General features: G+C 40.3%; 1 protein-coding gene across 1 annotated transcript in view; it reads right to left on the bottom strand.

Annotated features, from left to right (window-relative positions):
• Window positions 1-14,247, bottom strand: part of ADARB2 (adenosine deaminase RNA specific B2 (inactive)) — a 301,084-nt gene that overhangs the window by 100,677 nt on the left and 186,160 nt on the right. Inside the window, exon 2 of the mRNA XM_086864395.1 lies at window positions 5,251-5,337. Coding sequence (XP_086720521.1) covers window positions 5,251-5,337 — 87 coding nt within the window. The remainder of the gene's footprint in view (window positions 1-5,250; window positions 5,338-14,247) is intronic.

Raw genomic sequence — 14,247 nt, 5'->3', positions numbered from 1 at the left:
TATTGTCTTATTCCATCTGGTTTTTCTTGGTCAGAGAACTGCAGATTTCTGAACATGAATGTGTAACCTTAATATCTTACCTTAACCATCCTCAATAAAACAATGGTTAACTAAAACCATAAACCAAACATTACTTATTTGTCTTAAATTGTGTCTATAAAATTGTGTAGTCCTTGTTTTGGCCAGCAGAGAGTTTGCCTTGATGAAGTGAAAAAAGGTGATGATGATGCAAGATCAAGCACAAAGGATATGTGGACAAAGCTGGGCATGCACGGTGATGACATGCCTGCATTTATGGTGTGTTTTGGCTTTGTCACAGTGAAGAAAATCTGTGCAAGTATCCTCACAGCCAGCCAGACTTCAGAGCACCTGGCCCTGAAACACCAGGAAGCAGCTCAGTTCTGCCCAGATCTCAGCAGGAGCTGCAGCAGCCAAAAGTCACCATGGCCTGTAAATCAGAGGCAGCCTAAACTCAGTGAGTTCCTCAGAAAGTCTGTGAGCCTGATGGATTTGTGTGATTCCTGGCAGCTACCAGGAAATGTGAAATTACTTTATACTTTCAGGTATCTTTGAAATAGGAAGTCTTTGAAATGTGTCTTTTATGAGACCTCTGTGTAGCAGACATAAGATTACCTCTCTAATGGTGGCACATGTACTTCTATTGTGAAAATCAGACAAAGCAGGCAAATGACACCAAACTACACAAGATAAATACTGTAAGCAGCTGTAATAGAACAATCACAAGCAATTTCAGAAATGAAGAGCACTAAAAGGAAAGGGGTAAGTCAGAGGATACACACAGGGAAAATGCAAAACTGTGGATCATTTTCAGTCTTGTTATTTCTCATAATGTCTTTGTTCTTGACTTTCCCAAATACATTCTTTACATTTGGGGAAAAAAAGATAATAAATTATGATTCTTCCATGATGAAAGGTTGGAGAATATAACATTGAAAGGGGATACAGTTAAAAAAAAAGGAGGAAGAAAAATATCCTAATTTTTTGGCAATAGTTTCTAATTTATTGCTTAAGATTTCTAAAAAAATCCCACAGCCTTGCACTGTAATATCTCCTCAGTTAACTTTATTAATTGTTTTTTACAGTTTCACAGGCAACGGGAGACATTGTGATCTTGTATTTGCTTCAGTAATTGAATGGGAGAAAAGAAAGCAGTTAGTAAAATACATTTATTTATGCACTATTCCTCAATATTCTGACTGTTCTTTCATGTTTTTCTCCTTTTGGTCATTATGCACAGTAGAGTTAACCTAGAGAGTTTGCATCATCAAGAACATTTCAGAACTATAATGCATCACTAATAATGACACTGACTATGTCTCTGGGTCTAAAGGGCTCTGCAGAACTAACCATCCGATACTCCACGCTACATTTGAAGAGATAATATTGTTCCTGTTGAAGGTTATTCTGCTGCCAAGTCAACTTGTAGGGAGGATGGGAAAGGAGAGGTGGTAGGTGGCTTCTTCATTTTCGCTGGCATCTTTACTACTGAATTACAATGGACACTACATTATTGAAAAGCAGTGATATTAAAAGAAAGGATTTTCAATATCTGTATTATAGCAAACTCCTGATTCAACTGATAGCTCTGAGACAGGCAGCTACTGTCTTTAGAAATGTTTAGTAAACACTGGATGGTTTACATAGAGTACATTTCTGCTGCTCATCTATATCACATTAACTGCAGATGTTAGAAGGATTGAATTTCATAATTCCTGGAATACTTGAAAGCAAATAATCTTGAATCAGGAGCAACAGGTATGAACCCAGGAGCCAGAGCCATGGTACAAGGCCATCTCCAACATCTTTGTCCAAGACCATCTCCAACATCAAATACAGTGTAGGGCACTCTCCTCTTGCAAGCAAGATGGGATTTTCATACACTTATTGATTCCACAACCAAGAATTGGGAATGCTTTTGCTGGGATTTTTAGGTTGATATGGTATTTGATATGATAGGCTTTGGAATGATAAACTCAAAGCTAACAATGGAAATCACTCTTTTCTCTCTTACATGAAAACACACTTAGATATTTTCAAATTTTCATGTAGAAGTGTAGGTAAGCCATAATTTCTCTGTTGCTGTTGAACACTCCCTGGTGGCTCACAGCATTCAGGTGCTTAAAACCAGTGTCATTAGATTTTGTTGGAGAGTAACACCACACTGCAGAGAGAAGCATTACCAGTGAAAAAAGTACAGGACTTTGCTTAAAGTGAAGACAAAAAGTTTGTGAAAGGTAACTGCCACTGTCTCTAGCTGTTCCAGAATGAACATACTATACTTTTCCTACCTAACTACCCGAAGTAATTGTAAAACCCATGTATAGTGCAGATCTTACCAATGAGGGAAATGATTCAAATGATCTTAGGTTGATACTCAAATTCTGATGCTCTCCGCCCAAGTTAGATGCATGTAGCAGAAAATGTGGGTAGCCCATGGCAGAGACAGACCTAAGGACATGCCTTTCTGAATCAGAGCCAGAACATTTTAGGCCTGGAGAAATCCAAATAGTAGCAATAGACAAACTTTTCGAAACAAAAGCAAGGGAATAGTTTTGGTGAGCTTGGATTGCTTGGAGCTCTGCCTCCTGGAATGGGATATTCACTTTTTTCTTAAAGATAAGGTTTGTCTGTCTCACACTGTGGAAACAAAAGCTCTGGGGCCTCATGCTGTCTGAAGAGGAATTTGACCAACATGCTCATAACTGAACATGCTTCAGTACATTGAATCTGAGTTGGGAATGTGTCCTTCCAGACTGCTGCAGTGGTTGCAATCAGTGTGTTGGGGACCATCAGCTCCCTCTGCAGACTCTGGGAGGTGTGTGCTGCCCTGAGCCTGTGCCTGTGTCCCTAATGAGATCCCCAGGAATCATGTGCTCCTGCTAGAGGTAGAATCTGGATTCAAAAGTACCTGTGGTTGGTGATGATCTGTCTTGATCCCATGGCAAAGTGGGGATGGCACATTTAAAGATCAGGGACAAGCACAAGCTTGTAACATCATGAAAGGCAGACAGGTTTAAGCAGTGAACAGGGAATGATTATTCACTGTTTCATGCAATCCCAGCACTAGAGACAGCAGGCTTGAAGCTATAAAAGGGTGCACTTTTTGACAAGACTCTAAATCACTCCTTGTTCCTGGATGTTACTGAGATCAGAAGTATCAGTGGGCTCCAGCGGACTAGACAGTCCTGTTGACGTCTAAGAAATATGATGAATCAGGTGCAAGCCCTAGCAGAGTAAATTTTTGCTAGGTGCTAGAAGGATATTCCAAGGGGAGGATCCCCATTTAAATGTCCTTTTTCTCAAAGCATCACTAACAAATGCTGAAGACCATGTACAGAGCTAGGATTCTATTTCTAATCCTCTGTGACATTCCTAACATTCTTAGGTACACCTGCCTTCTGAGTATGAATACGGTGGTCCTTTCCTTGCATGTTCAAGATTAGACCTTCATCAGAGACAGATGATTACTTTACCCACAGTTCCACTCCAGAGGTGTAAAGTGCCTTGGATAGGTTTTTCTAGTACGAATTCATTGCTCATATACCCCAAAAATCACATCTGTATGCTAATAATCACCTGTTGAAAATGCAGGTGCAGTTAAATTGCATGGCTCCCTTTGTAAAGAAGGCCTAAGGGAATGTGAAACAGGATTTGTATCCATTTCAGCTGGTGGAACTCTGCCCATTGATACAGCACAGTCGGGGAAGCAGTGCTCTCACAGGATGCTCAGTGAGCAGAAAACTACAGGGAAAAGCAACCTACTTCTCTCCCTTGCCAGTATTCTCCTGGGCTCCTGTTAAATTGTTAGCACAGGAGAAGGTTTTTCCACTTGTTCAGAGCAGATCTCTGAAGCTCTTTAAAATGTGGAATTACTCCAGAGGTACATGTGTGCTATAGGCTTTAGTGGGATTTAGGCCACTATACTGCAAGTGAACACAGAATGATGGATGATTTTAAATTAATTCATATTTAAAAAAAAAAAAAAAAGATTTGAAGATTCTAATAGTAACACCTAAAATGTTTTCTCTGTACCACGAAATAAATAGCTGCCTTTTCACTGGAGCATATGTTTGACCAAAGGGAGGACTGGGTAGGATGACCCTGAAAACAGTGACATTTGCTGTTTCTGTTTCAGAAAACATAGCTCACCCTGCCCATGTGAGCTGTTTTACAGCCCAGGCAGGCAGGCAGGAAGCTGTCTTGGTGTTACAGCAGCAATAAGAAAATGTTGTTACAGTGTTTGGCTTGTACAAACTTCCTACATTACCTAAAAATAACTAAGTAGCACATTTGGGAACTATTACGCAGGAGGTGCCTGCACAAGCTCATCGTGTGCATAATATGTTTCCTCTGTGTGTGTGTATACTTCTTGTATGTCTTCCTGAAAATACAGCTTTCCTGGGAGCAATTCTGAAGGATTTTCAGGATTTTTTTGGCCTTTTCTAAGATCTGTAATTGCCTGTCTTTGCTGTGCAGCAGGATAGTATGATGTCCATGTGATGCTCAGCAGCAGAAAATAGCAGGATAGAAAATCTTCACTTCTTCAGCAGCTCTTCCCTTGGTGATGCACCATAACCAAACCAAGGCAGATCAGCAACAACAAGGGAAAAACACCAAATTCCTCCCACTAAGTGGCTCTAATAGGGCAACATGGCAGCATGTGTGTGGCTGGAAAAGAAACCAGTCTGGTAGGTGATACCAAAACTGCTCATTTGGTTCAGAGCACGAACCATCCATATTTTTTTTTTTAAAGATTTTTTTTAAAGATTCAAGTTGGTTACAGTAATTAGGCAGTATAATACACAATAATTTCTTCTAGGTGACAAATGGGTTTACTGAGAGTTATTCCTATCTGCCAATCTCAGACTTCTTGGTGTTTGGAAGACTTCTCAACTCCTTCAAATCCAGCAGGACTTCCCTCCAGCTCTACAGTCATGGGCTCAGAGAGTTGGTTGAGATGTAAGGGCTCAAGAGAATGCTAATTATCCAAGAGTGCTCAATTTTTAGGTTATACCTGGTTTATTTAAGCCTGGTTAATCAATTCTCAATTTGATGGCTCTGTGCAGGGCCAGGAACTGGACTTGATGATCCTTGAGGGTCCCTTCTGTGATTTTACATAAGGACTTGCCAGTAGTTGCAAAAACACCTCCTTTCCACAATTGCTCATCCACTACAGAGATTTTATTTTTTAACTTTATTGTTCATCTATAGAAAAAAGAGACTGCTTACTTAAGTTGTCTTCATCCTCCATGGTGGTTGGGCCAGGACTCAGGTACTTGAAGGGTGCTATGAAGGTTGACAGTATGCTTAGTTTTTCTAGAAGAAAACAGAAGAAAAGATACATAAAAAATCAGTACTATATGAATGTATTCACATCTACTTCACACTTTTTCTCAGGTCAAAACATCTTGTTAAGTCTGTTTGGTTTCAGAACCGAAGGAATGGTCTGAAGTTGTGTCAGTGAAGATTTAGGTTGGATATTAGAAAAATGTTCTTTCCCCAGAGGGTGTTTGGGCACTGACCCAGGACAGTGGTCACAGCACCAGCCTGATGGAGTTAAAGAAGTGTTTGGACAGTGTACTCAGGCACACGGTGTGACTCCTGGGGATGGTGCTGTGCAGGGCTGGGAGCTGGACTCAATGATCCTTGTGGATCCCTTCCAGCTCAGCACATTCTGTGACTCTACAGTACCACCACAGTTTACTGAATCTTGATGCATTTATTACAGCTGGCACATGCAAACACCAAATGCACATTCCTCCTGGTCTCTGCCCCCATGTAATGTTTCTTGACTGTGCTTCCCAGCAATGGTGCCCAAGCACTGCAGAGTAGGGGATGCTTGAGCTGGTCCAGCTGGGAATGGGGTAGGCAGTCAGCCCTGGGAGAGGGGACATGAAACTGCTCTAATGGATGAGACCATTGACTTTGCTTCTTTCCTCTCCCTAATGGAGACTGAACCAGAATTCTTAGAGGAAACTCAGTGGTGGTTGGCACAAAAGACCACCTTGGCTTGTAATTCTACAAGTTCTTGATATGATTTTTGGAAAACTCTTATGGTGTGCCCAGAAAGCTATTGTTCACACAATGAGAACTCTATTTGAAATCCCTTTTGTGCATTCATATTAAGTGCTTTTAATGCTGGTTTCTGTTTATCCTGCAGATAGTGTATGGTAGAGACATTTACTTCCAGTGCCATGATCAGACTCTGCATTAGAGACAAGGGAAAATTCATCAAATTGAGAACTAACTTATACTAGGTCAATACTTGGCTCAGGATTTATCTATAGAGAAAAGCTGAAGTTAATGCAAACACTAGAAACAGATATATATTTAAGTGCTTTATTTCCTTTGATAACTAGTTTTTTTTAGCTGAACATTTATTTTGTTTAGGCTGAATTCCTTCTGATACACTTCTGACTTTATTGAGGACCAACAATAGCAAAGTGTCTACTTGACAAGAAACAGAAACACAACTGACAAAGGTGATCCACAGCTTTGAAGAACTTTGTTGCTTTCCTGAAGTACTTCTCTGCTTAGAAAGCCTCAGCTGTGTCTAAGGAAATAAGTTACTGAGGCTTACCTATTTCCTCAGTGTAAACACTCTGCATCCTGCACATTGTGAACAATGTTGACCTCTCATCCTGTGGCAGAAGCATCAAAATCAGACCAAGAATTTATTCTTTGACGTGACACACAAAAAAATATTTCCATGGGAAATTTCTTTGTCATTGAGAAAATATTTCTCTGAATTTCCTCAAACTACCTGTCTGCTAAAGTATCACTGGTCTAGAAGGTATTCCAGCTGTAGAACTCTTAAACTTTTTCAGCAGCACATCTGTAAGCTTTTTGGCCTGGTTCTTTCTGCATTTGCGAAGAATCCTTGCTCTTGTTAAAGATTGTTATCAGAACCCATCAAAAATGAGTGCATATGTTTGCCCTTGGCTGGGTAACATTACAGCTCAACTCTATTACGCGAATTCACTGTAAAAGCTGACTGCTCTTTGTTAAGTAAATACAATAACCAGAATAAAAGATTGCCTGAAGAAAACCTTTTTCCGTCCAGAAACCTTTCAGCCCAGACTAATATATAATTAGAGCACAAATTAGCCTCCTTCAATTGCAATTTCATTACGGGATTGCAGCGATATCAGGAACCAAAAGAATGAAGCTATTTATGAACGCTATAGCCAGAAGATTTTCCTAAGTGAATCCTCTGACACTTTTTTGCTAAGGCATTGCTCACTGAGGAACGTGGTGTCTCTGTATGACATCTCACAGTGTGTGAGACTGTGGGGTTGTGATCATGATAAAGGCTGGTATTCACTCCTGACTTTCTCAACTGGTTTCTTTGATTGAAGTGAAAAGAGCGTAGGCTTTTGGGACCTAATCCAAAGGCTGCACTTGGTAAGGGAAATGCTTCAGATGATAGACATAGGATCAGGGCAGCCCTCGGCTGTAGTACCAGCAGTGACTGTTGTGTCTGGGTACTGAGATCCTAAAGTGTGTGTACTCCACCTGTGCCTGACTGCTGACAGCTGCAGACCTTCAGGATTAACCCTCAAGACACTGATGTCACACACAAACCTAACCCTTCTTTGCTGAGAAAATATTCTCCCTTCTCATAGGGAGTTAACCCATTAACCAAGCAAAATGGAAGTGCTTTCTTGCTGCAGTGGCTAATGCTTGCTCCTGCCACCAATCAAAATGCAAATCCATTTAGTTTTATACTATACTATTGTTAGGTAAAGGGATATTTTATGATTTAATTTTGTGTAATTGATAGGTGAAATTTACAATGTGGATTTAAAATTAATCAATTTTATTTTTATGTTGTCTTAAGGGACACTTTTACCGTCTTAAGCTTTTGTTGGTACAGTTTTCCACCTGTCCCCAAAGCCTTTGCTGGTGACTTCACTTTGTGTGGCAGAGAAACAAGATGTAAAATTTGCTGCATGCTTAGAGAAGCAATGTATGGGTTTGTGTAAACCAAACACAGGCAGGTCCTAATAACAGGATATAGTTCTATCAATAACAATGATAAAGATTATAATTGAATATGTCAATCCATTGGCTAAGCAAGGGAACATTAAGTGCCTGTCTGGGAGGAGGAGAAGGGCAAGGTTTTGGGTAAGCTCTGTAAAAAGAGAAAAGCTGTAGTATACACACTGTACAGATGAATTATTGACCCAGTGAAGGAGGAAAAGATAAATGACAATTATTAAATGAAGGTGCTTACCTTCAGAGGGAAATAGTCAGGTTAGGTTTAAAATTATTGGTATTATTGTGCACTTCCATCTTTTACATGTTGTTGCCTGTTGCTGTACAGACCATGAGGCACTTCAGCTTTATTACTAATGGTGAAATTCATTGTTAATTGTAAAGATTAGGAGAGTTGTGTATTCACATTTTATGGTCCCTGTGTAGGTTAATGCCCATAATAATTAGCCTTGTTTCCAGCAGTTTGATGAAATCTTATGAATACGAATAAAGGACAAGGTTGGATTTGAAAAAATCATAGAGAGAAATACAACTAAAGCCTCCTTCTTTCACTCTCTTTTCCTTCCATGACTTTGCTCTGTATTTGTCTGAGGAAGTTATTTTTCAAGGTTAGGAGAGAGGGTTTAAGTGGAAAAAAAAAAAAGCCATTTAAAAAATTCTTTTCTGCAGAAATGCAGAATATATAAGCTTATGTTTATGAGAAGTAATACATGAAGGTATTATTTCTGGCATTACAGTTGTACCCAAAGCCTCTGGTGCCATGAAGAAGAGATTTCATAAGGGCCTACATGGACACAAAGAAAGCTTTATTTACATTGGAAATTGAGTGACAAAGAGTAGGTATAGTGGAATTTATCTCTAGGTGCCCTGGAACACTATCACAAGATGATAGCATCATATTTTGTAGTGCATTCACTATAAAAACAGTCTTCCAAGTGGAAATCTGCTCCAGTACTCTGAGCACAAAAATCATAATTTCTTCTGAAGAGAAGCCTATTATAGGAAGGAAACCTCACTCTTCTCTTTTGGGATGGAAAAAGATTTCAGTTCACTCTTCCAAGAATGTATTTTCCAGCAACAGAAAATAGTTAACATAGAATCATTAACAGTGCTTTTACAGTAGCCATAAAAATAATTTAAATAAAAAACCCCATGGAAAAAGATATGTGTTGCATGAAATACAGAAAATGCTTTAGAACAAATAATTCAGCAAAGTCTGGCACATAAGGCAGGCAAGTTTACACTAAAACCTGTTTTTTTTGGGTTTTTTTTGTGAAGTTGCTCTTGCCCTGGGGATGCAGGCAGAAGACTGGTCACAGGTCCCGTAAATACACTTTTATTGTGAAGACAAGAATGCACATATACAGCTATAAACACATTCGTGCCCTTCATACCTATCAGTATTTGAAGGGCACCAGACAATACTGCTTGATCATCAACTCTGTGGAAGATCTTTCACTCTCAATCACCCGAATAAAAGCAACGGGAACAGCAGGAGCTCAACACTTTTAAAAATCAGCCCTTATACATGCTGTACAAATTGTTTAGCTTTGAGAAGAGCAGACTGAGTGGGGTCATAACAGCAGCCTGAAAGCACATAAAAAGCTGCTGCATGGAAGAAAGGAGCAAACTGTGTTCCATGTGCATTAACACAACTAGAAGTAATGGACTTAAATTGCACCAAGGAAAATTCACTTTAGACATTAAAAAAACCTTCCTAACAGTAGGGATAGTGCAGTGCTGGAATAGCTTGTCTGGTGGGAAGGTGCTGAAGGGCTGTAGGGAGCTGGAATCTGCAGGGGGTTGCACTTTATATATATAGAAAGGGCCCATCCTTTATACCCTCCCATCTCTACAGACTCCAGCAGAAAAACTTGAGACCTGACCCTGAGATTTTGCAGCAGGTTCTAGCTCAAACTTGGAAAAGTGAGTAGTATTTGCTGGTATTTGCAATCTCTGAGCAGAAGTTTGTGGCATGCTCTTTTGCTTGGCGGCTAATGAGCATGATTAATAATTGTTTTTTGAAAATGCAACTTTCAAACACAAGAAGGATTAGGCAGATGGATACCAGTGGTTTGCCAGATCAGCGTTAACAATGATTTACTGAATTAGGTTCATTCTCATATTCAAATTGATTACCATAAGCTACTTTACTTGTCAAAGGTTTCTTCAATAGTACTCTTTTAAAAACACAATGTGGACATTATAAACCAGTCCTAAGTAATTAATTTGGTTTGTGTGGAATATGAAATTACTCTGCAAGGGACAGATATGATGCAATCGTGTAAACTCAGCTGCAAAACATCTTAAAAACCCCTTATTTTTTATTTCTCTAAAGCAGTATTTGCAGCTACTTGAATAGTTACATTTTTACAGTTGTGTTTAGCATTAATTTACTTTGAAAGGGAGGGGGGATACAGGGAAAAGAGAGCCTGCACATCAGGAGACGACTCTTTATCTTCCTTCCTGCGTCTTTGTCAGTTCAGTCTTGAGCTGACACTGACTGGCAGGATGAAGAGATTCTTAATGCAAAAGAAAAATATGTCAGATTTATGGGAAAAATAACAATGTTTTTAAACCACAGCACTTATTGGGAAGGGTCACAGCCTTCTAAATTATGGCTTGTATGGCCACCATGCTGCATAATTTAAGCAGCCAGTCTCTCGGTAGGGATTTACTTGCACAGTGTCAGAATCAGCCCTTACAGCTGAGTTTGAGAACCAGCTGTAAAATCAAAAGTTTCTGAGTGTGCATGGCTTAGCAGCATTGCCCAAGTGCTTTTTGCTTCACAGGCAAGTGGGCAGGCTCTGTGTGATGCTTTTATATCCACACTGACAAAGCTGTGCTGGGATCCCCAAGAATTACCACCACAGTTCCACTGGGGCTGGGAGGGTCTCTGCCCATCCCCTCCAGTCATGTTTAAAATGGAAGTGTGGCTGTCCTAAACCCTTTCAGGGGGCTGATGTTTCTGCAGACACAGCAGCAGCTTTGGCTCCTGCAGGAGCTCCAGTTTGGTGCCTTGTGTGGGGTGAGTTCAATCCTGCATATTGGCACATGCCCATTCCTGCTTGGTTTGTGTTTTCTTCTCTCAGTCCTACACTGTGAGGGCTCCTACACTCTTAAATTGTCATCTGCTGACATTATGGACCCTTGAGAGGCAGCAGCCAATGCAACTGGAACAGCACACCTGGCTGAGCAGTCCAAGGGTGAAAAAAGAGCCTTTGAACTGGAGAATATGAAAGGGTTAAAATATGTGGGACTGTTCCAGCTGAGATGCTTGGCACACCTGAGAGCTTGCCCTTTGAGGTGGACAGTTACTAAAGGCCTGCTTTTTATAATTGGTTTTCAATCCAGAGCATTTGCTGTGATATCCCACCATGGCCCTTGTTAAGGAAAGCTTTCCTTGGAGGTAGCAGAGAAATATACAGAGAGAAAAACCTTCTGGTTGAATATGATTTTTGACTGGAACAATTTTCTTAAAAACAGGGACAAATTGAGATTAAGGAATGTAGGTTTTTAAAAGAAAAAAAAAATGCATTCAGCATTACTGTTTTTGTTCTCTGCTTCAGCAAGGACCTGAAATGAAGGTGTAAAGTATCAGAGCACATTGTTTTTAGTCTGATAATTAAAGAGAAGACAAAACCAAGGAACATTTTGGTAGTCAGCATTTCAGGCAAAGGTTTCCAGCTGCTCAAAGCAGGTTGTGCCTTGAGTTAGAAGTCAGAGGTGTGAACCCAGAGCCATGAAATCTTCCTCTGAAGCAGAGCAACAAGCTGTTCGGTACGATGCAGTGCCCAGGCGCAGAAGCACCTGCTGCCAAGTACAGGGGTCTTCTCTAAATAGATCTGCTTGCTGCCTGTATAATTTTTTTAATGTAGTTCTTGGAGCAGAGTATATCTTTTTGCCCTATTCTTGTTCAGTGCTTAGCAAAATGGGATCTGTGTCCAAGACAAGAGCTCTGAAATGCAATTATAGTAAGTAGCAATAACAGTTTATGTTATTATGATACTGCAGAGAACATTGAATGTGAAACATGGGTTAGCTCAGGGCCCTGGCAGCTGGACTAATCCTCTGTGCATCCTGTCCCAGCTGTCTGCTGACCCAGAACTGCTACCCTTGGAAAGCTTTTGGGGAAGCTGTGTGAAATGTTTTACCAGGGCCAATCCAACACCTAACAGGCAGTGGCAGGTCCATGCCCTGTGCTCTGGCCCCTCTGCAGCCCTGCATCCCACCAGTGCCTCTACACACAGCTGCACTCATTTACTCTGAAGCCAAAGTGACTTCTGGCTTATCACTTAGGAAACAGAAAAACCCTGTGCATGTGATTTGTATGGATTCCTTCAATATGGTCTGAGGGACACGGGGATATGTTTAATTGATCACATCATGCATTAGGATATAATTTCTTTCTACAATGGCATGTCCTGCAGCTCTCCTGCATTTCTGGAAAGGAGATAGTGGGGTTTAGCTGCAGATTTACCACATGAATTCAAATAGGCACTTGCATAGACAAATATCAGGGACTGTACTTCAGTGTTCTGTACCAGCCCACTCCAAGATCCTTCACCATGAAAGATCTCTACAGAATGAAATGTGTTGTGAAATATTAGTTTCTTATAAATTCCAGTAAAGAGAAAAGTAAGTAAAAACACACGGTGGTTGACGGATTTTTTATAAGAAAAGCAATGTATCTGTGTTTTGTTCTCTGTTAGATTCCTTGGAAATCAATTTGAAATCTAGTTCAGCCTAGTAAAATTAGATCTAAAACTGTTTAATTTTGTTGCAAGTGTGTTTCTCTCTCCTGATGCCTTGCTTGAGGACAAGATAAAAACTCTTGAGTTATTATCAGTTTATGTGCATCTGTCTGCCTGTGGAGTGTACTATATTATGTATTTCTAAGTGATCTGGCTGTGGCTTGAAGATGGCGGTTTAAAATCTTAGCAAGCTTCTTAATCTATTTGAACATTTATTTTGGAAACATTTTTTATTTTGCATTCTATAAAAGCCTATGACAGGTTTTTATTTCCTCTTTTTTTTTATCCTTATTTTTTGGGATGTCAACCCTTTAGAAAACAGGAGAAACAGAGAGAAAGTAATAGCATGAAACCCACCAGCTCCCAACGTGTGCTGAATTGAGATGCAAGAAGACCACAAAAATAGCCAGTGGATTTATTAAGCATACAATAAATCAGTGTGATTGACTATGACTACTTGATTGTAAGCCAAACAGTACTGTCAAAGAGAAAAAGTCTTCAGTCATATGGGTAACTAATTTGGCCTAGGGTGAATGGGTTAGTTTCTCATCATTCTGCGTCTATGTACAAATCTGCATTACTTAAGGAGACTTTGCTAAATTGGAACAGAAAACTATATGAAAAATCTTGATTTGGGTCAAGAGAGGTTTGCCTATCACTAATTTAAACCTGTCAACTAAATTATGATTATGTGAAACATGAGTGGCCTAACCTGAAGTAAGAGTAGCAGAGTTAGTAAAGGCATTTAAAAGGCTGCCTGGATCCAGTGGAGCTGAGGGCTGGGGAGCAAAGCAGCTGCCTTTGCAGGTGGTACAGACTAAGGCTCAGCACTGTGCATGCAGAACAACAAGGAGAGTACAAAGCTTTGTGCTGCACTATCTGATTTTGAAGGGTTTTGCCACATTCTGAAACCACCAGTCCACTCAGGTAGATAAATTCTAAGGTGGGGCTGAGCTGTTAACACCAAGTTTCAGTTTTCCAAACTCTGTCTCCAAGCTGAGCCATTATCTGCTGTAAGAAAGGCTAAACAACCCGAGGAGGGATTGATCTCATTGGCATGAACACCTACAAATAAATGCCAACGTGAGAAATGCAATAAAGCCCTCCCAGCAGGTGCCTATTGATTTTACCTGGGACCTGGACTATTGATTTAGGCTAAAAGACTTGTAGATGTCCAAAGTTAGGAGACATGATTTCTACTCTACCTTTCTGGGAAATCCTGACCTATGTTCTGGTGGGTGTTACCACTGCCTGTGGCTGGATTACAAGGTGCAGGTGGGGATGTCCTGCTTCCCTGAACAATGCAGCCTCTGCAAGAAGGACCTTCCTTTGACATGTTTTCTTGATAATTTCAGTCCTTGATCTACCATAGGTTTGGGTAATGAACTGAATGGTATGTTACTGAAAGGGGGATCAAAACTCCTTTATGCTCCTTTAGAGCTCCCACTTAAGGCACTCAAACACCATGAGTTAC

The sequence above is a fragment of the Cyanistes caeruleus genome, chromosome 1 (genome assembly GCF_971803275.1).
Source record: "Cyanistes caeruleus chromosome 1, bCyaCae1.hap1.1, whole genome shotgun sequence".
NCBI lineage: Eukaryota > Metazoa > Chordata > Aves > Passeriformes > Paridae > Cyanistes > Cyanistes caeruleus.
Note: the sequence above shows the minus strand (reverse complement) of the source record. Positions and strands in the feature narration are given on the sequence as shown.